Below are 20,432 nucleotides of genomic sequence, written 5' to 3'. Positions count from 1 at the left end.
GTCGGTCGGGTCGGGCTAAACGGGTCAACTTCTCTCTCTCTCCTTCTCTCTCGTGTGCCCCTCTCTCTTTCCTCTTTTGGAAACCAGTTCCCTCCTTTCCATTTATAGAAACCATCTTTTTTTTTTAAAAAGATTACTACTAATTAAGCTAATGTCAGACCCGTGTTGAAATAAAATCCAACTACACAACCATTGAATCGTTTTTGAATTGTCTTAATTTTATGTCATGACAAATCTAAAATTAATATCGAAGGGGAAAAATTAAATAATACACTTAATTAGAAAAATTAAAGTGCATACGTTACACATAGAGATCTGAAATCAATCGACAACGGAAGATACAACATTTTCATTTGTGATATCAAACTCAAAGACTTCCCACTGAGAGCATCAGCTACCATATTCGATTTGTGTAGATGATAATCAATGATACAGTTATAATCTGCAATCAACTTAACCCACCAACGTTGTCTCAAATTCAATTTCTTCCGTGTAGGTAAGTACTTCAAGCTTTTGTGATCTGTGTAAATAATGCCTATAAATCTCCAATGTAAATACCATTATTGTGAGCTCTAGATCATGTGTTAGATAGTTTAATTCATGTTGTTTTCATTATTAGAAGCCTAAGAAATTACCTTTCCATGCGGCACCAATACACAACCTAATCCTTGTCTCGACACATCAATATAAATTATGAATTACTCAGTACCTGATGAAAAGTGTAAGAATTGGAGCTGAAGTCAATTTTATCTTGAGTTCTTGGGAACTCTATTCACAATCAGCTATCCATTAAAACTTTCTTTCTTCCTTATCAACTCTGTTATAGGTAAAGCTATTTTAAAAAAGCCGTCAACAAATATATGATAATAACCTACCAAAGCAAGAAAACTCTTGACGTTTGTTATATTAGTGGGCACTCTCAATCGACTACAGCTTCTATTTCCTAGGGATTTAGTAAATATCCTCAACCAAAACCACATGGCCCAAGAATGCAACTTGGTCCAGCCAAAACTGACATTTATTGAATTTAGCATAAAGCTACCAATGCCTCAAGATTTGTAAAACAATCCTCAAGTGCTCTGTATATTCCTCTCTGTTACGTGAATATATCAGCAACAGTCGATAACTACAATAACAAGCTGATCCAAATAAAAATAAAGCATCATGTTCATGAGATCTATAAATGATGTCGGAGCATTAGTAAATTCAAATGACATCAATAGAAACTCATAGTGCCTATAACAAGGCCTAAATGCAGTTTTAGATACATCTAGATCTCTAATCTTTAACTGGGAGTAACCTCAAGCACAAATCTATCTTCGAGAAACTGTCACACCTTGAAATAAGTCAAATAGGCTATCAATCCTAGGAAGTGGGTACTTATTGTGGATAGTGACTTTGTTTAGCTACCTATAGTCTATATATAATCCATAATCTTATCTCTTTTCTTCATAAATAATATTGGTACACTCCACGAAGATACATTAGGTTTGAAGAAGCCCTTATCAACTAATTCTCGTAACTGTACTTTCTATTCTCATAGCTCTAATGGATCATCCTATATAGGGCTATAGAAATAAGGGTTATGCCTAGAATGAAATCAATAGTGAACTCTACATTTTTATCTAGTGGCAAACGAAAAATGTCATTAGGAAACACATCCAGATACTTTTTCACTATAGGAATATCTTCTACTTTCACATCATTGATTTGGGTGTAAACAATGTAAACTAAATAAGCAGTTGTGAGTAATCATCTAGCAAAAATAACAAATATCACGCATGAAGGAAGGATTCTTGTTCTCCACAAAAAATAATATTAGATTCTCCAAATTTCTTGAAAGTCATTTCTTTATGAAAATAGTCTACTATAGCATTAGGTTCACAAGCCAATCCATCCTCAATATAACATCAAAATCATGAATGTCTAATACAATTAGGTCTGCTACCGTGTTATTATTACCCACTCTTATCGTACAATCTCCTGATATACTCTTAGCCAACAAAGAGTCACCAACCAGTATAACTACGACTAAAGTACAATCTAGTCACCTTATCTTTCTATCACAACATCCAGAGTGGCATGGGCCTCCTATTATGTTAGAGCAGATATAAGTGCTTGTATAAGTGCTTTAGACAATTAACTCCTCTATTGACAACCATCAGTCTTTCTTACACTAATGATGGTAAAATGAATAAACGAATCAAATTTGAATTGAATGGTAATGAATTAGGTCAAACTCAGCTAATTCAAATTTAACTCGTTTATTAAACGAGTTGAGATCTCAGGATTTGGATTCGATTCATTTATTAAATGAATATTCGATTCGATTCGTTTAATTCATATAGCAGAATTAATAAATGAATCAAATCGAATGTGGATTGGTTTATTATTCATTTATCCTATAATGTATCCATAACAAATCGAATTACATATGAATTCGTTTATAAAAATATAATTAATAAACAAAAATTAAGCAAAATGAAATATAAAAAGACCATAAATTTAACGTCCTACAAAATACAAATTTATTATCATTTATAACTACTATAAAAGCAATCAAACTTTAATTTTTTTCATACATATTTAACAATAAATAAGTAATTTAATTAAACAAATAATAAAAAACATTAAATGAATGGATTGTATTCAATTTGTTCATGACCCATTTAATAAATGAATCTTGAATGAATAAATGAATCAATATCCTCAAATCTAGATTTGATTCGTTTAATTAGCAAATTGAATCGAATTCACCAATTTATTGAATGAATCAATTTTTTTAAAATCCAAACCCATTCAATTCGTACTGAATCAAATTGAATAAATGAATCTCAACTCTTTGCCACCTTTATCTTACACTAAACTGAGCCCTGTTGGTAAATGTGAATGCTCCTCTATAGGGACCTCTTTTCTTCAAAACTGATGAGTACCACTCTGAAAGTGATGAGGGTCTTGACCTGGCACAAAACTACTACTCGATGTCAAGGTCAGATAATCCTTCTTTAAGTGTTCTGGCTATCCACAATGAAAGCAACATGAAGAACTGGTCAAACATTGTCCCCCATGATATCTGCCACAAATATTACATTAAGGGCAATAGCCTCTACCAACACTATGATCTGCCACCACTTTGATAGCTACTGTGGTGTCTCTTCCCTTTAGAAAACTTTGGTCACTTGATTATACTACTGACTAGTTAAGTAATCTTTGTAACCCATTTCTATCCTCTGATTTCTACTACTATGTCGCCAACTGGCCAGTTACGGTGTCATTTGTGCTATTGTAGCTCAGCCCTTCGTGCATCTCTACAACTTCTCTTAATTCTTATATTAACTCTAACTAGTGTGTCGAAATCTGTGCATTTTATTCTGATTTACTATAGTCCATATATCCTCTCGAAGGCCTATTTGAGCCTTCTACATTTTTTTCTCTCATTCAGCATGACAAATGGAGCAAATTTCAATAGCTTAGAAAATTTACGCTTAAACTCCTCTATTGCATAGATCTTTGTAGAAGTGTTAAAAACTCATTCATCTTGTACTCTTGATAAATAATGGGAAAGAATTTGTTAGTGAACTCTGTCTAAAAGTTTGTTTAGGCAATAACTTCATGTCCCTCATATCGGCTTAACACAGACATCCACTAATGATATGCACTGCCCTCTAGTAGAAACTCAATAAAGCATAACCTCTCTTTATTGGTATATTTCATCACATCAAAAACACTTCTCATTTGGATTTATTAAAATTATGAACTAAATGAATTTGTGATGTGATGAATAGTCATAATCCATAAATAACTATACACAATCATAATTGTTATCACTGTAGGAACTTTAACCTTACTCTGTGCAACAAAAGTAACACACTTTGCTAATGTTTCTAAAACATGAACCAAAATAGATTTGACCACTAGATTCGAATTAGCATTTGAATGTAATTGGAGCTAAAGTTGTGTGATCTCATGTATAAATGTATACGGAAAGGACTGGCATATATCATTAATTAAATTTGATCTTTATCTTCTTATGTAGGATTGAACTAAAATCCGCTATAGATTTCATGTGAGGTTGGCCATATATACATGCTATGTCATCATGATAACACTGTATGTTGTAGGAAACATGCATGTATCATGTTATAGTCTATAGAATCAGTAGCCATGCTTTAATACCAAATTAACCAATCTGTCGAATCTGAGGTGGATTGCGTGGAAACTCATTGTATTACTTATCTCATGCTCATATATGATGCTCATAATGTAAACTTAATCCATGAATATAAAAAATTGGGCTAAGGTCTCTATTATAAATACATAATAACAGTTGTGCATGCCTCATTTGAAAACATATTTGAAACTTGCACAATTCACATTATACACACACACACACACACACACACACAAAATATATGTGGTGGCCTAACCTCAAGTGATTAGAAATTGAACCGCGTGAAATCCTATAGAAACCTATGAGAAATGGGATAAATAAGAAAATAATGAGTTTACAGTTTAGTGAATGGATATATATATATATTTAAGCAAGCCCAGCAACAGATCTAAAGGCTCATACACAATACTAGATCTGGATCCCAGAAATAGTATTCTGATTGGATGGAGGGAGAAGAGAAGATACAACTAAGGACAGAGATCCGGTCTCTTTGCCTTAGAGGAACGTAACAGTTTGTATATTTGCTTTAAATTTTAAAATGTAGAAATTTAAATCATGCATTCAAAGCTTTAAATAAACTTTAAATAAAATTTAAATGCTTACATTGATTGCTTGAATCCAAAAGCTTTAGTACAGAGCAAATGTTTTACAGAGAAGAAATGGAAAATTACAAGACAGGAAATGTTTCCTTGATGTCTTGATCCAGATTTCCCAAGAGAGAGAGAGAGAGTGTGTTACAAGAAGAGATGAAAGGAAATTCTGATTTTCTGAAGTGGTGAGTCTAAGTCTTCATCCACTTCTTATATACAACAATGCTTTACAAAAGAAACTACTATTGAAGCTTGAACTGTGGCGAGTCTGTAGCTTCAACTGTAGCTTTAATTATCCACTGTAGCGAAACTGTAGCTTTATCAGAAAAGCCAAAAATGGAAATGTCGTGGGAGACAACATGATTAAGGGCATCTTTTGCTTTATCTGCTTTTGCTGTAGCTTCACATGCGTGGTTGGTAAGATGAAACTTTTCAACTTTAAATAAAGTTGGGTGAAGAGACATGTGCGCTCTCACTTGTGTCCAGGGGACCACCTAGAAAAAAGGAAAAATAATTACAAGGAAATGATACATTTTTTTTTTCAAAATTATTTACAATGCTTTATTGGAGAGAATATTCCGAAGCAATCATCTTCATTATCATCTCCAAGGGAAATGAATGGTTCCTCGTCGTCCTCTTCTTCTGATGAAGCAGTAGCAATGGACGGCTCAGATCTTGAAGCAAGGAGCTATTGCATGACTTTGAAATATTCCTCTTCGGTCTTTGCACTGGCCAAAGGAGATTGGGCCTTAGACTTTTGAGAGAGGAAAGAGCTCTAGGTTTTAACATCTTCGATCTTTGGAGCGAGCAGGCCTTTGGAAGAAAGCCAGGCTCGGACAGTGGCTTTAGATAGTTTGGACTGTTCATCAAACTTTGACCACCACTTGACTTTAAAGGTTCTTTGTAATACTAGTTGGGTGTCTATAGTGTGGTATTGGAAATTCCACATCCAAACCCAGGGAAGGAAAAAGTTTGTACAAAAACAGAGAAAAAGAGGAAATCTTTTCTCGGACTTTGAAGGAATGAAATGGGCTTTAAAAATGTTTTGACAAGTTTTGGCATTAGGGGTTAGAATATCTGGGCTTGGCCCAAAATAGTTCCACCAAATTTGGAAGGTTTTGCATGGTTATTTTTTAATTGAAGAAAAATAACCAAGAGTGAGATTTTTTTGGATTTTGGATAAAAAATGTGTTAAACCAGGCCTGCTGGTAATCCCAATAGGAGAAAGATAAGCAGTGGTTTAATCGTTTTTGAAAATTAGCGGGAAATACTTTTGATTTGTGGAGTTGGTCACCCCACTGCTTTGGGCTTAAAACTTTAAGAATGGTTCCTCGTCGTCCAAGGGAAATGAATGGTTCCTCGTCGTCCTCTTCTTCTGATGAAGCAGTAGCAATGGACGGCTCAGATCTTGAAGCAAGGAGCTGTTGCATGACTTTGAAATATTCCTCTTCGGTCTTTGCACTGGCCAAAGAAGATTGGGCCTTAGACTTTTGAGAGAGGAAAAAGCTCTAGGTTTTAACATCTTCGATCTTTGGAGCGAGCAGGCCTTTGGAAGAAAGCCAGGCTCGGACAGTGGCTTTAGACAGTTTGGACTGTTCATCAAACTTTGACCACCACTTGACTTTAAAGGTTCTTTGTAATACTAGTTGGGTGTCTATAGTGTGGTATTGGAAATTCCACATCCAAACCCAGGGAAGGAAAAAGTTTGTACAAAAACAGAGAAAAAGAGGAAATCTTTTCTCGGACTTTGAAGGAATGAAATGGGCTTTAAAAATGTTTAGACAAGTTTTGGCATTAGGGGTTAGAATATCTGGGCTTGGCCCAAAATAGTTCCACCAAATTTGGAAGGTTTTGCATGGTTATTTTTTAATTGAAGAAAAATAACCAAGAGTGAGATTTTTTTGAATTTTGGATAAAAAATGTGTTAAACCAGGCCTGCTGGTAATCCCAATAGGAGAAAGATAAGCAGTGGTTTAATCGTTTTTGAAAATTAGCGGGAAATACTTTTGATTTGTGGAGTTGGTCACCCCACTGCTTTGGGCTTAAAACTTTAAGAATGGTAGCCGTGGAGTAGGCTGGCTCAGAATGGGTTTCACTAAGGAAAAAGTTTTTAAACTTGACAGATTCAGTGAACTCCAGAATACTTTGATAAAAAGACTGGGGTTTTGATAAATCCCATGGTTTGAAAAACCAGCCTTTCGGGAAAATCTTCGTAATTGCTTGAAATGGATCAGAATGATAAAACCCATCTTCCATAGTCAAAACATTTTGTTGATAGGCTTTATCGAACCAATCCGAGGATTTTTGTGAAAGCTTTGATTGAGAAACAACAATTTGAGAAGAAGAGCTTTCACATGAAACGATTTCTTTAGAAGAAGAAGGTTTTGAAATTGCTTTAGAAATCGGCTTTTCTTTCTCAGGAACTTGAGAAAGGGTTTTAGTTTGAGAAATATTTTGTAAAGCGAGCATAAGCTCGGAGGATTTTGTAATGGAATTCATCCATTCTTTTACCTGTTCTTCAGAGGTAGTGGCTTTATACTGGCTTATTGTTCTTCAACCATTTCAATCCAAGATTTAATGGGCATGGCAGAAGAGAGTAATTTTTCTTTAGAGGGGGTTGATTGGGGTTCTTTGGAAGGTGTTTGGGACTTAGCGTCTTTAAGAACGGCTTTGCCTTTGTCTTTCTTCTTGGGCGGCATTATCTATTTTGAAGAAATTCCCTGATTAGAAAATTAGGGATAAAATTTGTATTTCCTTTAATAAATTCAATGTCAAAATAAAAAACACTCAAAATACAGTTTTAAATTATTGGCGGCAGAAAGTCTTTCATTTGTTTTTTCATGAAATCTTCTAGGGACAATGTCTTCTTTAATACAATTTAAATCAGCACCAGTGTCAAAAAGGGCAATGGTGTCAATTTCAAAATCTTTTGAGAAAATTAAGGTAATTTTGATCAAATATTTTCTCGTGGTGATTTGTTTCAAAACAAACAGAAAATCACTAGGTATGGATTCAATTTTTTCAAGATTTTGTTGTTCATCATCACCATCATCAGATTCTTTATCAGAATTCTCATGTAACTGTTTTTGTAAAAGAAGTTGAATGGTTTTAGAATCACTCTTTTGCTTTTCTTTTAATTCTTTAATTTCAAGTTTAATGTCTTTAATCTCTTTCTGAAGGTCTTGAATATTAGGAATCGTCTTCTTTGTTTTCTTTTTATCTAAGATCCGAGTTAAGTCATATGTGTTCTTTTTTATGATAGGGGCTTTAGAAGTTTCTGCTTTGTCACCTAATTCTAAGGTTTTTAAAAGTTTATCAAGATACTCTTTTTGAAGAGTATGATCAGAAATATGCTTTACAAGTTCAAGAAAAGTCTCTTGTTCTTTAGTCAAAACATTAAGCTTTTTTGTCTTTAAATAGGATTCTGTATCAGAATCACTATTACTGGATACAGATGTGTCTGAGTCAATTAACTTATCAATCTGTAGAGGTTCACTATCTCCCGTCATGGAAGACTCAGAGTCAGAAGACTCTATAAGCAAAGAGGCAACTTTAGAAAGGGTTTCTTTATTAAGGTAAAGCTCATGGAGCTTTCTATTCATTCTGCAAAACTTTGCAGTATGACCTTTCTTTCCACATTTGTAGCATGTGGCTTCTTTGTAGTTAAAAGGGGTTTTTTGTTTGGCTCTAAACTCTTTCTTTTTAGAGAAGTTGGGCTTCTTATAAGGCCTCGAAGGTTTCTTATAAGAAAGTTCTCTAGAATCTTGAAAGGGTTTCCAATGAGCTTTTGATTTGTAATGTTTCTTGTAAAGTTTTGAAGAACACTTACCATTATAATCTTGAGAAGTGGAAGTTTTAAAGGGGTCATAATTTGATAGAAATCAAGAACATAATTTAGACTTCCTAGAAATCTCTGTAGTTGAGTTTTATCTAGGATCTTATCAGGAAATTTCTCTGCAAATGCAAGAGATCTATCAATGGGTGTAATGGTTCCTTTGGAAATATTGTGGCCAAGGAACCTGATCGTTGTTTGAAACAAAGAGACTTTAGAACTAGAAATGGCTAATCCAGCATTTCTAGTAGCAAGATAGAAAGTCTTTTAAATGTTTGAAATGTTGATCAATCGTTTGGGAAAAAATCAATACATCATCAATATAAACGATGCAAAATTCAGAAAAAAGGGTTATAAATGTCATTCATAATCCTTTGAAATTCTGAAAAAAAAAATTGTATTATTTCCTTGTAATTATTTTTTCTTTTTTCTGGGTGGTCCCCTAGACACAAGTGAGAGCACACATGTCTCTTCACCCAGCTTTATTTAAAGTTGAAAAGTTTCATCTTACCAACCACGCATGTGAAGCTACAGCAAAAGCAGATAAAGCAAAAGATGCCCTTAATCATGTTGTCTCCCACGACATTTCCATTTTTGGCTTTATATTATCAATTAAAAACCACTGAGTGGAATCTTTCTGGAAGTGGTAGAACCATAGAATCTGAGCATCCACCTCTTTGGAGTATAACCATTGACCATGGAGAACCTCCTGTTGAGATTAAAGCCTCTCCTTATAAAATCCATAAAGATCCAGAAACAGATTTAAATAGCATTATTCAACAGAATAATTTCTGTGATGCTAATCTAAATACAATAGGAAAGCAGTTGACTAGAATAGAGAACCAGTTCCAGCAGTCAACCATAGCTGTTTCTCCTATAGCAAAGCCAGTTACTTCAAAATCAGATTCTGACAAAAAGCTTAAAGAGCCTATTTTCAAACCTTTTCAGGTTTCAAAAACTAGTCAAAAGCTTGTTCAAGAGTCAAAATTAGATTTTGCTAAAGCCATTAGAGAACAACTATACAGAATAGAACCTGCTTCTTCTTCTTCTAGTAAGGTTCAAATTGCCCCTGATAGTGCCCAGTCTAGCAAGATTGGTGTACTAGAATAGGACAATACGTCTATAGCCTCTTCTGATGTTGAAGCCTTCATAGAAGAGTCAGCTCCTAAAGCCAACAAAATCCATTGGGAATTAGCCCTACCCACTATCAAGTCTCCACCTTATTTGGCCATAGACAATAGACCCAGTGCATTAAACCAATCCCGATTTAATGCATCATCTGTCTATGAGTGGAATATTGACGGTATGTCTGAATATAATATCCTAGGATTGTTGTAACAGATGACCATGGCAGCCAATGCCTATAAAACCCAGTCGGGAACTTCTAACAAAGCCATTGCAGAAATTCTCATAGCCGGGTTTACAGGCCAGCTTAAAGGTTGGTGGGATCATCTTCTCACCAAACAGTAACAATTAGATATTCTAGATTCTATTCAAACAGATGAGAATTGAGTTCCCATTCTTGATGAGTTTAATAGTCCGATTCAGGATGCAGTTGCTACCTTGATTCTGACTATATCCCTTCATTTCATAGGTGATCCTTCACACCTTAGAGATAAAAATGCTAAGTTGCTACACAATCTTCGGTATAGAAAACTTAGTGAATTCCAAAGCTATAAAACCACATTCTTCACCAGACTTTTCCTTAGGGATGATGCAAATCATATAACTTGGAAGGAGAAATTCCTTGCAGGTTTACCTACCCTACTAGGAGAAAAGCTTAAGAATTCCATTAAAGCCTTGTATAACAACCGTATTCCTTATGACGAGCTCACTTATGGTGAACTAGTCAGTTTTGTCAACAAGGAAGGTTTAAAGATTTGTCAAGATTTGAAATTACAGAAACGATTCAATTATATATATATATATAATTAAAGTAGTGCACTAGTGCTTATACTTAATCATATGACATAACCTCACACTAAACATAATACATAAGCAAACATGAAACATTGTACATGCACACATGACAAACTTGCACCAAACCTTTTAATACCTAATAGAATTTAATTGACTACATTGCATGGGCAAAGTAATCTAATTCTTAATATGCATATGCAGAGCCTATCGAGAAAGGTACACATGCTATCACATCTCATGGCTCAATCAGTAATATTATATACATATATATAATCATAACACGATATAAAATCATATTATCAAACATAAATGCTACACAGAATATATAATATTAACATTAGTAATCCACTCATAAATTTAGTTTCACTTTGGGTTCGTTGGGGCACTTGGATACTTGGATTTCTCCTAAAAAATAGGGTTAAAAAATTAATTGGTAGAACTAATATAAAAACTAATATGTATAATGTAAACTAAATCATAACTGCTTAAATGTCACAAATTTATTACCTACTAATCCAATAGATATAATTCTAACTGTCCGATTTCAATTCCTAAAACTTTCTTTTTCTTTTCCTTCACTCTCGGCCTCTCATTTCTTTCTTCTTTTCTTTTCATGGCTATCGAGAAAGGTACACATGCTATCACATCTCATGGCTCAATCAGTAATATTATATACATATATATAATCATAACACGATATAAAATCATATTATCAAACATAAATGCTACACAGAATATATAATATTAACATAGTAATCCACTCATAAATTTAGTTTCACTTTGGGTTCGTTGGGGCACTTGGATACTTGGATTTCTCCTAAAAAATAGGGTTAAAAAATTAATTGGTAGAACTAATATAAAAACTAATATGTATAATGTAAACTAAATCATAACTGCTTAAATGTCACAAATTTATTACCTACTAATCCAATAGATATAATTCTAACTGTCCGATTTCAATTCCTAAAACTTTCTTTTTCTTTTCCTTCACTCTCGGCCTCTCATTTCTTTCTTCTTTTCTTTTCTTTCTCTCTCTTGTTTTGTTTCAAATCCTCTGTCTCTGCTTCGCTCTCCATTGCAGCTGAATCCATTATATATATATATATATATAAAGAGCTGCTCACTAATGGATTCAGCTGGTGAAGCATGCATGAGGCCTTAATGAAACAAGCAGCTAGCTGCTTCCAGCTTAACAAGCCACGTGTGGCTTTAATCGTATGCTACAGTTCCTTTCTGCATTAGTACTTCTAAAAACTCAAACCCCGACATACCGGACTAGATCACAAACTTTTTTACAAACTAGAAAAGAGAAGTCCATGCTGTTGAGTCACAAAATCCATAACTATATGATAACAAAAACATATTAGAGAAATCTTATTGGTGTAAAAGAAACACTTCATACTAACGTGGGGTCCACTAAGAGTGAGAAATTTCTGGTGTTATTTAGTTCATCGTACAGCCATCGTTTCTACTTTTAATCCAACGGTGCTCCAGGACGATGATGTGAGTTGAGAATATAATGCCATAATGCCTTTGAATAAAGTGGCAAGACGGTAAATAAAAACACTTACGTGCATTTTCAAAAAATGTATGAACTAAGAAACTTCATTTGATACTTCAATACGAGGGCATTTGTTTTTCTTACTTATGGACTTAATTGTTTTGAATTTAATTAGTTAAGTCATCAAGTTTGTTATTTCAATCTATTAAAAATTCTAAAATCATTAAGTCATTAAGTTATTAAAATCATTTTTTTAACTTTTTACTAAATATAAAAAATCTAAATATATTCTCTAAAATATATTAATTAATATCCCTATCTAATTAATATATTTTTATCCTTGCCTAAGATAAAATTTACTACTTAGCACTATTGTTCATCCCCATAACTTATGATAAAAGAGTGGCAAATTATTATTATTTGTACCTTTCTATTTTCTTCAAATTAGCATTGTTTATCTATACAATTTTTATGAATATTTTTCATATAATACATCATAAACTATAATAAAATTGATTAAAATGTTCGAATTTAGAATATTAAAAAATTGTATTCACTTAAACCAGATTTATGTTATGATAAAAATATTTTTTTTTAATGTTTATTGAGGCTTATTTAACATTTAAGATTTGTAAGTGTACAAATGCAAAACTAATGTTTTTAGACTTTTTAAGATGAAAAAAATAAACAACTTAATACTTATTATCTGACATTAAGATAAAAAGATAAATAAATATGTCATTCAAATTTATACATTTAATTTTATTTAGAATTCAGAATAATTCATGTTTATTCAAATTTTTTAAAAAATAGATAAATAAACGTCAAAGTTGCTTGGGATGCACAGAGTGAGTCAGATTTATAAAATTAATTAACGAGTCTTTTTGGTAATAGCCCATTTGTTGGTCCATGATTCAAAATTTACTTCGTGACATCAATTACTCTCAGAAATTTAATTTTTTAGAGCCTGTTGATTTGAACGAAGACTTGTTGAGAAGGACATGCACACACATAAATCAAAAGGCAAACGGCTTCCGCTTCAACGTCGGGATATACACGCATAAATTATTTAGTCTATATGGTGGAGAATTGTACACGCAGCACGATTTTATAAGAGGAGTAGTCAACCCTCCGAATTAAGATATTTCATGTCTTCAATAATTAATGCTGATTATACCCGATATAAATTGGCATGGTTCCCAGAATTTTTGATACAACAATATAAATTTGTACCTATAATGGCATCCAAATTAATGCAGATATATTTATCATTTAATCAACCGTCAATGAAGATATTTCTTGTATCCAATAATTAATTCAGATTAATCCCAGTATAAATTAGCATGGATCCCAGATCTTTTTATTATAACAATATATACTGAACGCTAACGATAACTACAATGTCATGCAAATTGTTCCTTCTACTTGAATATTTAGCTTTGTCTTCTGTGATTTTGTTTCAATTGGAGCCCAGACTTGGTGCTTCTAATAACATAACAAGGTGCATCGATGAGGAGAGAGAAGCGCTTCTCACTTTTAAACAGAGCCTGGTGGATGAATACGGCGTTCTGTCTTCCTGGGGAAGCGAAGATGGTAAAAGAGATTGCTGTAAATGGAGAGGAGTCCGCTGTAGCAACACAACTGGCCATGTCAAGGTGCTTAATCTTCAAACATCCGATCATGAGTTTGCTCGAAGGAAGTTCCTGAAAGGTAAAATTAGTCCTGCTCTGCTTAAATTGCGTGGTTTAAGACATCTGGACCTTAGTAAAAATGACTTCGGTGGAAGCCCAGTTCCCGAGTTCATTGGTTCCCTCAGCAAATTGAGGTACCTCAATCTTTCTTGTGGTACACCTTCATCAAAAATCCCTCATCCATTTCGGGACCTTTCAGGATTTGAATATTTTAACGTCGAAAATTCTAATTTATTTAGTGTGGGAAGCCTAGAGCGGCTTTCTCATCTTTCTTCTTTAAGACATCTTGACCTGAGTTGCATTAATCTCACTAAATCTAGTGATTGGTTTCAGGTAGTTTCCCAGCTCCATTCCCTAAAAACATTAGTCCTACGCTCGTGTTATCTTCCACCTATCAATCCTTCATTTATTTGGCTCTTCAATTTGAGTACGTCTATTGAGACCCTTGATCTCTCTGACAACCATCTCCCCTCTTCATCAGTATACCCTTGGCTTTTCAATCTTAGTAGGAATATTCTTCATCTTGACCTTGGCTTTAACCATTTACAAGGTTCAATTCCAGAGGCTTTCCAGCACATGGTTTCTCTTAGACTTTTATCTCTCGCTTCTAATGAACTTGAAGGTGGGATTCCAAAATTCTTCGGAAACATGTGTAGCTTAAATCAGTTGTACTTGCCTCGCAATAAACTCAGTGGACAGCTCTCTGAGTTGATTCAAAATCTATCTAGTGGATGCACAGTAAATTCACTGGAGGGGCTTTCTTTATATGCCAATGACATCACGGGGCCGATACCAGATCTTGGACGATTTTCATCCCTGAAAGTATTGAAACTTGGAGAAAATCATTTAAATGGAACCATAAACAAAAGCCTCAGTCACTTATTCAAGCTTGAGACTCTATCACTTGATGGGAATTCATTCACAGGTGTTATCTCTGAAACCTTTTTTTCTAATATGTCCAACTTGCAGATGTTGTTCTTAGCTGATAACTCTTTGACTCTGAAATTAAGCCATGATTGGGTTCCTGCTTTTCAACTGAAATGGTTAAGTCTTGCCTCTTGCAAGATGGGACCTCATTTTCCAAATTGGCTTCAAACTCAAAATCAACTTATTTCGCTTGATATCTCCAATATTGGAATCTCGGATACTATCCCTGATTGGTTTTGGGATCTGTCCATTGAACTCTTCTTTTTAAATCTCTCAAACAACCATATCAGTGGTAAACTTCCTGATTTGTCTCTTCTAAAGTCTGATGATATTGTTATAGATATCAGTTCAAATAACTTTGATGGCCCAATTCCACCTCTTCCTTCAAATTCCACCTTCTTGAATCTCTCTAAAAATAAGTTTTCAGGGTCAATTACTTTCTTGTGTTCTATTGTTAAAAACACATGGAACATTTTCGATCTCTCGAGTAACTTATTATCTTGAAGGCTTCCTGACTGTTGGTTGAACTTCAATAGCCTATCCATTCTTAATTTGGCAAACAATAGGTTCTCCGGGAAAATTCCTGACTCAATGGGCTTCCTACATAATATCCAAACACTGAGTTTACGCAACAATAGGTTAAACGGGGAATTGCCTTCATCTTTAAAGAATTGTTCAAAACTGAGAGTTTTGGATCTTAGGAAGAATGCATTGTTCGGTGAGGTACCAACATGCGTAGGGGGAAGTCTTCAAAATTTGATTATTCTTAGATTGAAATCTAACAATTTTCATGGAAATATACCTTTTCAGTTATGCCATTTGGCATTCATCCAAGTCTTGGATCTCTCTTTAAACAATATATCAGGAAAGATACCAAAGTGTTTCAGTAATTTTTCAATGATGATCCAAGAAAAAAGTTCCAATCCCATCATTGGGTTGGCTAATGAAATCTTGGTTGTCCCCGGATATATATACTATTTCAGATACTTGGACAATGTTCTGTTGACATGGAAAGGAAGTGAACACGAGTACAAAAGTACTTTGGGATTTGTAAAGTACCTTGACCTTTCAAGTAACAAATTATGCGAAGCAATTCCTGAGGAGATTACGGATCTTGTGGGGTTGACTGCCTTAAACCTTTCAAGAAACAATTTAACTGGACTAATCCCTCCAAAGATTGGTCAGCTAAAATCATTGGATTTCCTGGATTTATCTAGAAACCACTTTTTGGGAAACATTCCGTCTAGCCTTTCTCTGTTAAGTGGTCTTAGTGTCTTGGACTTGTCATACAACAGCTTGTCAGGAAAAATCCCATTAGGCACTCAGCTCCAAAGCTTTAATGCTTCAGTTTATGCTGGAAATCTTGAACTTTGTGGCCTTCCACTTCCAAATAAATGTGCAGATGAAGAATCAACTCCAAGTCCAGGCAGAGATGATGATGCAAACACTGTAGAAGATGAGGATAATCAATTTATAACTCTCGGATTTTACGTGAGTTTGACTCTTGGTTTCTTTGTTGGATTCTGGGGAGTCTGCGGAACTTTAATGCTGAATAGGTCGTGGAGATATGGTTACTACAACTTCTTGACAGGCATGAAAGATTGGCTCTATACGGCAGCAGCTATGAATAAATCAAATCTGCAAACAAAGTTCAGGTACTAATTAAACGGTAATACTCCTTAGTGTCAAGTGTGTTTTATTCGAAGATTATTGGCTCTCACATATGCCTTTAGTTTCTTCATCCTTAAACCTGAATCCTTCCTCTTCCAAGCTTTTGTTTAGCAAAATTAATTGTTACTATTTTTTTTGGCAGGGTCTCACTGGGATGACATCTTGTCATTATTATTTAGAGTGCTCATTTGATATTTGGAATCTTTCTAGAATAAAGCTGTGCTCTCGTATGATGCACAATGTATTATTGAGTGTACGCTTAAAGAAACTTGTTTGTGGTTCTCTTTAGTACGTCATCACTCTCTGCGTTAATAATTGTATGCTTTCGTTAGGAAAAATTCTAGAGTGAATCAAAATTATTGCACCCAATTAGAGGCAATTATGGAGAACACTGTAGCTTAGAAATCCATTAGCTCCTCACCATTTGATTCCGGAAAGGTAGATAGTAATAAAAAAAGTTTTTAAAAAAGAAAAAATTATTAAATTTAGTTAAGTAATATTTAATCTATTCCATAATCTTATTAACAAAGTAGGTGGTGAAGTTTGTATGATGCAAGATCATTGTATGGTTAAAAAATGTGAGCAAAGAGATCGAACTTGACAAGAATTTACTCTTACTTTATTCAAACTAGTAATTGATTATATTTCTACGTAGATAGCATTATAACGATGTTGATCAAGGACTAAAATGTCATTCTCGGAGAAGACTAATTGACTTGAACGATGATTATGTTATTTGTGATGAACGTGCTTGAAGGAACTTGTAAATGGTTCTTCTTGCTCATCAGTCAGCATCTATGGTTTGTGTTTAGGGAATGAAATAGGGTGATCAAGATAAAGATGTTTGCTCATATATTATCGTGCTATTCTCAAAGTAAAAATGAGCAAATGATCGAGCAGATTACCTCGACCAGGATATTATTGGTCACCTAGACCAGAATAATATGTGGTGACCTCGAGCACATCACCTCGACCAGGATATTGTTGGTCACCTCGACCAGGATATTGTTGGTCACCTCGACCAGAATAATATGTGGTGACCTCGAGCACATCACCTCGACCAGGATATTATTGGTCACCTCGACCAGAATAATATGTGGTGACCACGAGCACATCACCTCGACCAGGATATTATTGGTCACCTCGACCAGGAAGTTACCAGAAAGCATGATTCAGTCAAAACATTTTCTCCGAAATATTAGGGACCATATTGTTAGTGGGTTGAAAATTAATAGTTTTCTTAATAATTCTAGGAGAGTGGATGAAAACCGCTATAGTTTCCTATAAAAACCCTAGGAAGGGAAAGGAAAGGGATTCTGGGAGCTCTCTCTCTCTCTCTAAGCAACTGAACCCATTGGACAATTTTCTCTCTCTACCACTGAGAAATTTCTCTCTCGCCTGTGATTTCTTTAAGATTGATTATTTCAAATTCTTTTCCTTTAAATTTACTTAAAAGCTTTTTGTTTAAAGCAATCATAGTTAAGCCACATGAATTGTGGTATGGGTTTTTCCAAGTAAGACCCGAATCGCTGACTTGAGCGTCGGAGGGTTCTTGCCGGAAAAACTTCCGGCACCTCCTGACTGTTGGTTGTGTTCACAGGCTCACAGGATCTGCTCATGGGTTGTCTGCTCATGGATTGTCTGCTCATGGGTTATCTGCTCATGGATCGTCTGCTCATGGGTTATCTGCTCATGGATCGTCTGCTCATGGGTTATCTGCTCATGGATCGTCTGCTCATGGGATCGTCTGCTCATGGGTTATCTGCTCATGGATCGTCTGCTCATGGGTTATCTGCTCATGGATCGTCTGCTCATGGGTTATCTGCTCATGGATCGTCTGCTCATGGGTTCTCTGCTCATGGGTTATCTGCTCATGGATCGTCTGCTAATGGGTTCTCTGCTCATGGATTATCTACTCATGGGTTGTCTGCTCACAGAACATCTGCTAATAGAAAATCTGCTCATGGTGCTAACTAATCATCAGCTTCCCACCAAACAAATTTAATGATGATGCAGGGATCTGAGATCTGACCAACTTATCCAGATTTTGGCATCAACAGTTTGTTAATGTTTTTATTATTAGTCCACTTTGTTATAAAGACAAAACTAATAAAACATTCCTGTAATATAGATACATATACATATACATACATATACACACACACACAGATATATATATATATATATTAGAAATGTTCCAATTTAGAATTTAAAAAATGCATAAACCGTAGGATTTAAGCGTTTGAAATTGTAAGCCTTTAAAACCCCTCGATTTTAAAGATTTTTTAGACTGCACTTTAAAATTTCGGATTAGAAAACTACAATATATATATATATATATATAATATTTCTTGCACATAAACTTTTCTATCATAATTTTTATCAATTACTAAAGTATCATCACATACTATCACATCCAAGACCCAGCTGACCCTAGCTAACGTGTTACTAACGCACATTGCATTGCATTTTCATTGCCATGGCCCAAAGAAAATAGAAACAAATATCGGTGAAATATGTAGTTCGTGGGGACATGGCTACTTCAACTTCTTAGGTAGTATAAAATATTCGCTTTATGTGACGGAACAAATTAAAAATGAATTTAATATAAGAGTTCCCAACAACTTCAGTTAATGGGGCATTTCAATTAAATTTACAGGGATAGGGACTTAAATTCTTAAACTCAAGGGAACGGGTTTAGTTTACGGGGGCAATATGGGCTTATACAATAGATGTAATTCAAGGGTTCTTTTGATCAACTGGGGGAAGGTGATGAACGCTATATATATATATAGAGAGAGAGAGAGAGAGAGAGAGAGAGTAGTTTTCTGGTAAGGGATTTTAAAGTACGGAAAAGTTCGGGAAACTTTCAAACCACATGGTTTTAAAGGCTTACAGTTTTAAAGGTTTTCCGTACTTTCCCGCACTTTAAAATTCCTGACTAGAACATTTCTCATATATATAGAACATTTCTCATATATATATATATATAGAGAGAGAGAGAGAGAGAGAGAGAGAGAGAGAGAAATATTCCAGTCAGAAATTTTAAAGTACAGGAAAGTGCGGGAAACCTTTAAAACCGCATAGTTTTAAAGGCTTAAAACTGTAAGCCTTTAAAGCCGTGTGGTTTTAAAGCTTTCCCGAACTTTCCCGCACTTTAAAATCCATAACCAGAAAACTACTCATATATATATATAATATTATTAGGATATATCTCTTAAAGTAACCCAATATTGTTTGAATAAATAATAACTACTTTCTTAAAGAACATGTGTTACACCCCAAATGTACCCATGAAAGCACAAGACAAATTTAGAATGAAACCTCACACCATCATAGTTAGTACTGTACTTCAAAAAAATAATAAACACAAGAAGTCCCTCTTAAAGAAAAAACATCTTTAAATACAAAATTGAAATAGAGTAATCCCAAGGTTCTCAACAGAACTTTTGTGTTCTAAGGCCAAAACCCACATCCTTAATCAGTCTGTAAAATGTTAGAGACGATTGATGAGCCATTAATTCAACAATTTTATTAACAATTTTTAACAGCTATTAATCTTAAAAATTTATTAACAATTTTTAACAGCTATTAATCTTAAAAATTAAACATTAAAATAATCATTTTATCATTTGGCATAAGTGATGGATTCATTACAAGCATTGAAATATATAGTCAGAACTTTCTTATCATCATTCAATGTATCGCACCCCGCATTGTTCATAACATAACATCATAGTGCACAAAATTATTATCATCCTGGTAGCTGGCCATAAAAAGGATTCAAGAGCTTACCTTTCTTCACAAATCAAGTAGAGGAATGATCAAATGTTGGATCACATTAGTGACAGGAAGAAAATCACAGGTGGAAATTCTCCTTTTGATCACAGTATAAATGCTTTTCCAATTGGTTGTTCAATGTTCTTGGTTCAATATTAAGAAAAAGAGATTTTAGGCCAAGAAATTTTTTCAATAGGGAGGAATATTTTTAGGCTAAGGTTAGGAAAGTTGATTTAAAATCAACTTCCCAATAAAACTAATAAAATAGTAGATGGCTGCTTAGCAATTACCATATGTGGGTTGGGTCGGGTTGGCCTATCATGGGCGACCTATCCGTCTAACTTTTCCT

The 20,432-nt window shown here is 34.3% G+C and overlaps 1 protein-coding gene across 4 annotated transcripts; it reads left to right on the top strand.

Annotated features, from left to right (window-relative positions):
• The first annotated feature begins 13,267 nt into the window (after positions 1–13,267).
• Positions 13,268–16,587, top strand: LOC102616369 (receptor-like protein EIX2). 4 transcript variants are annotated; one of them, XM_052433168.1, is made up of 3 exons: positions 13,280–13,724; positions 16,035–16,287; positions 16,446–16,587. In XM_052433168.1, the coding sequence occupies exons 1-3, from the start codon at positions 13,415–13,417 to the stop codon at positions 16,459–16,461; spliced, it is 579 nt and encodes a 192-aa protein (XP_052289128.1). In that variant the 5' UTR covers positions 13,280–13,414; the 3' UTR covers positions 16,462–16,587. The 4 variants fall into 4 exon arrangements, 2 of the variants coding, with proteins under 2 accessions (XP_052289128.1, XP_052289127.1); XR_008051568.1 differs by having other exon boundaries at positions 13,268–16,287; XR_008051569.1 differs by having other exon boundaries at positions 13,268–16,301.
• The last annotated feature ends 3,845 nt before the right edge of the window (positions 16,588–20,432 follow it).

Source organism: Citrus sinensis, chromosome 9 (assembly GCF_022201045.2).
Source record: "Citrus sinensis cultivar Valencia sweet orange chromosome 9, DVS_A1.0, whole genome shotgun sequence".
Lineage (NCBI taxonomy): Eukaryota > Viridiplantae > Streptophyta > Magnoliopsida > Sapindales > Rutaceae > Citrus > Citrus sinensis.
The sequence above is the reverse complement of the archived record's forward strand: the minus strand, read 5'-3'. Positions and strand labels throughout refer to the sequence as shown.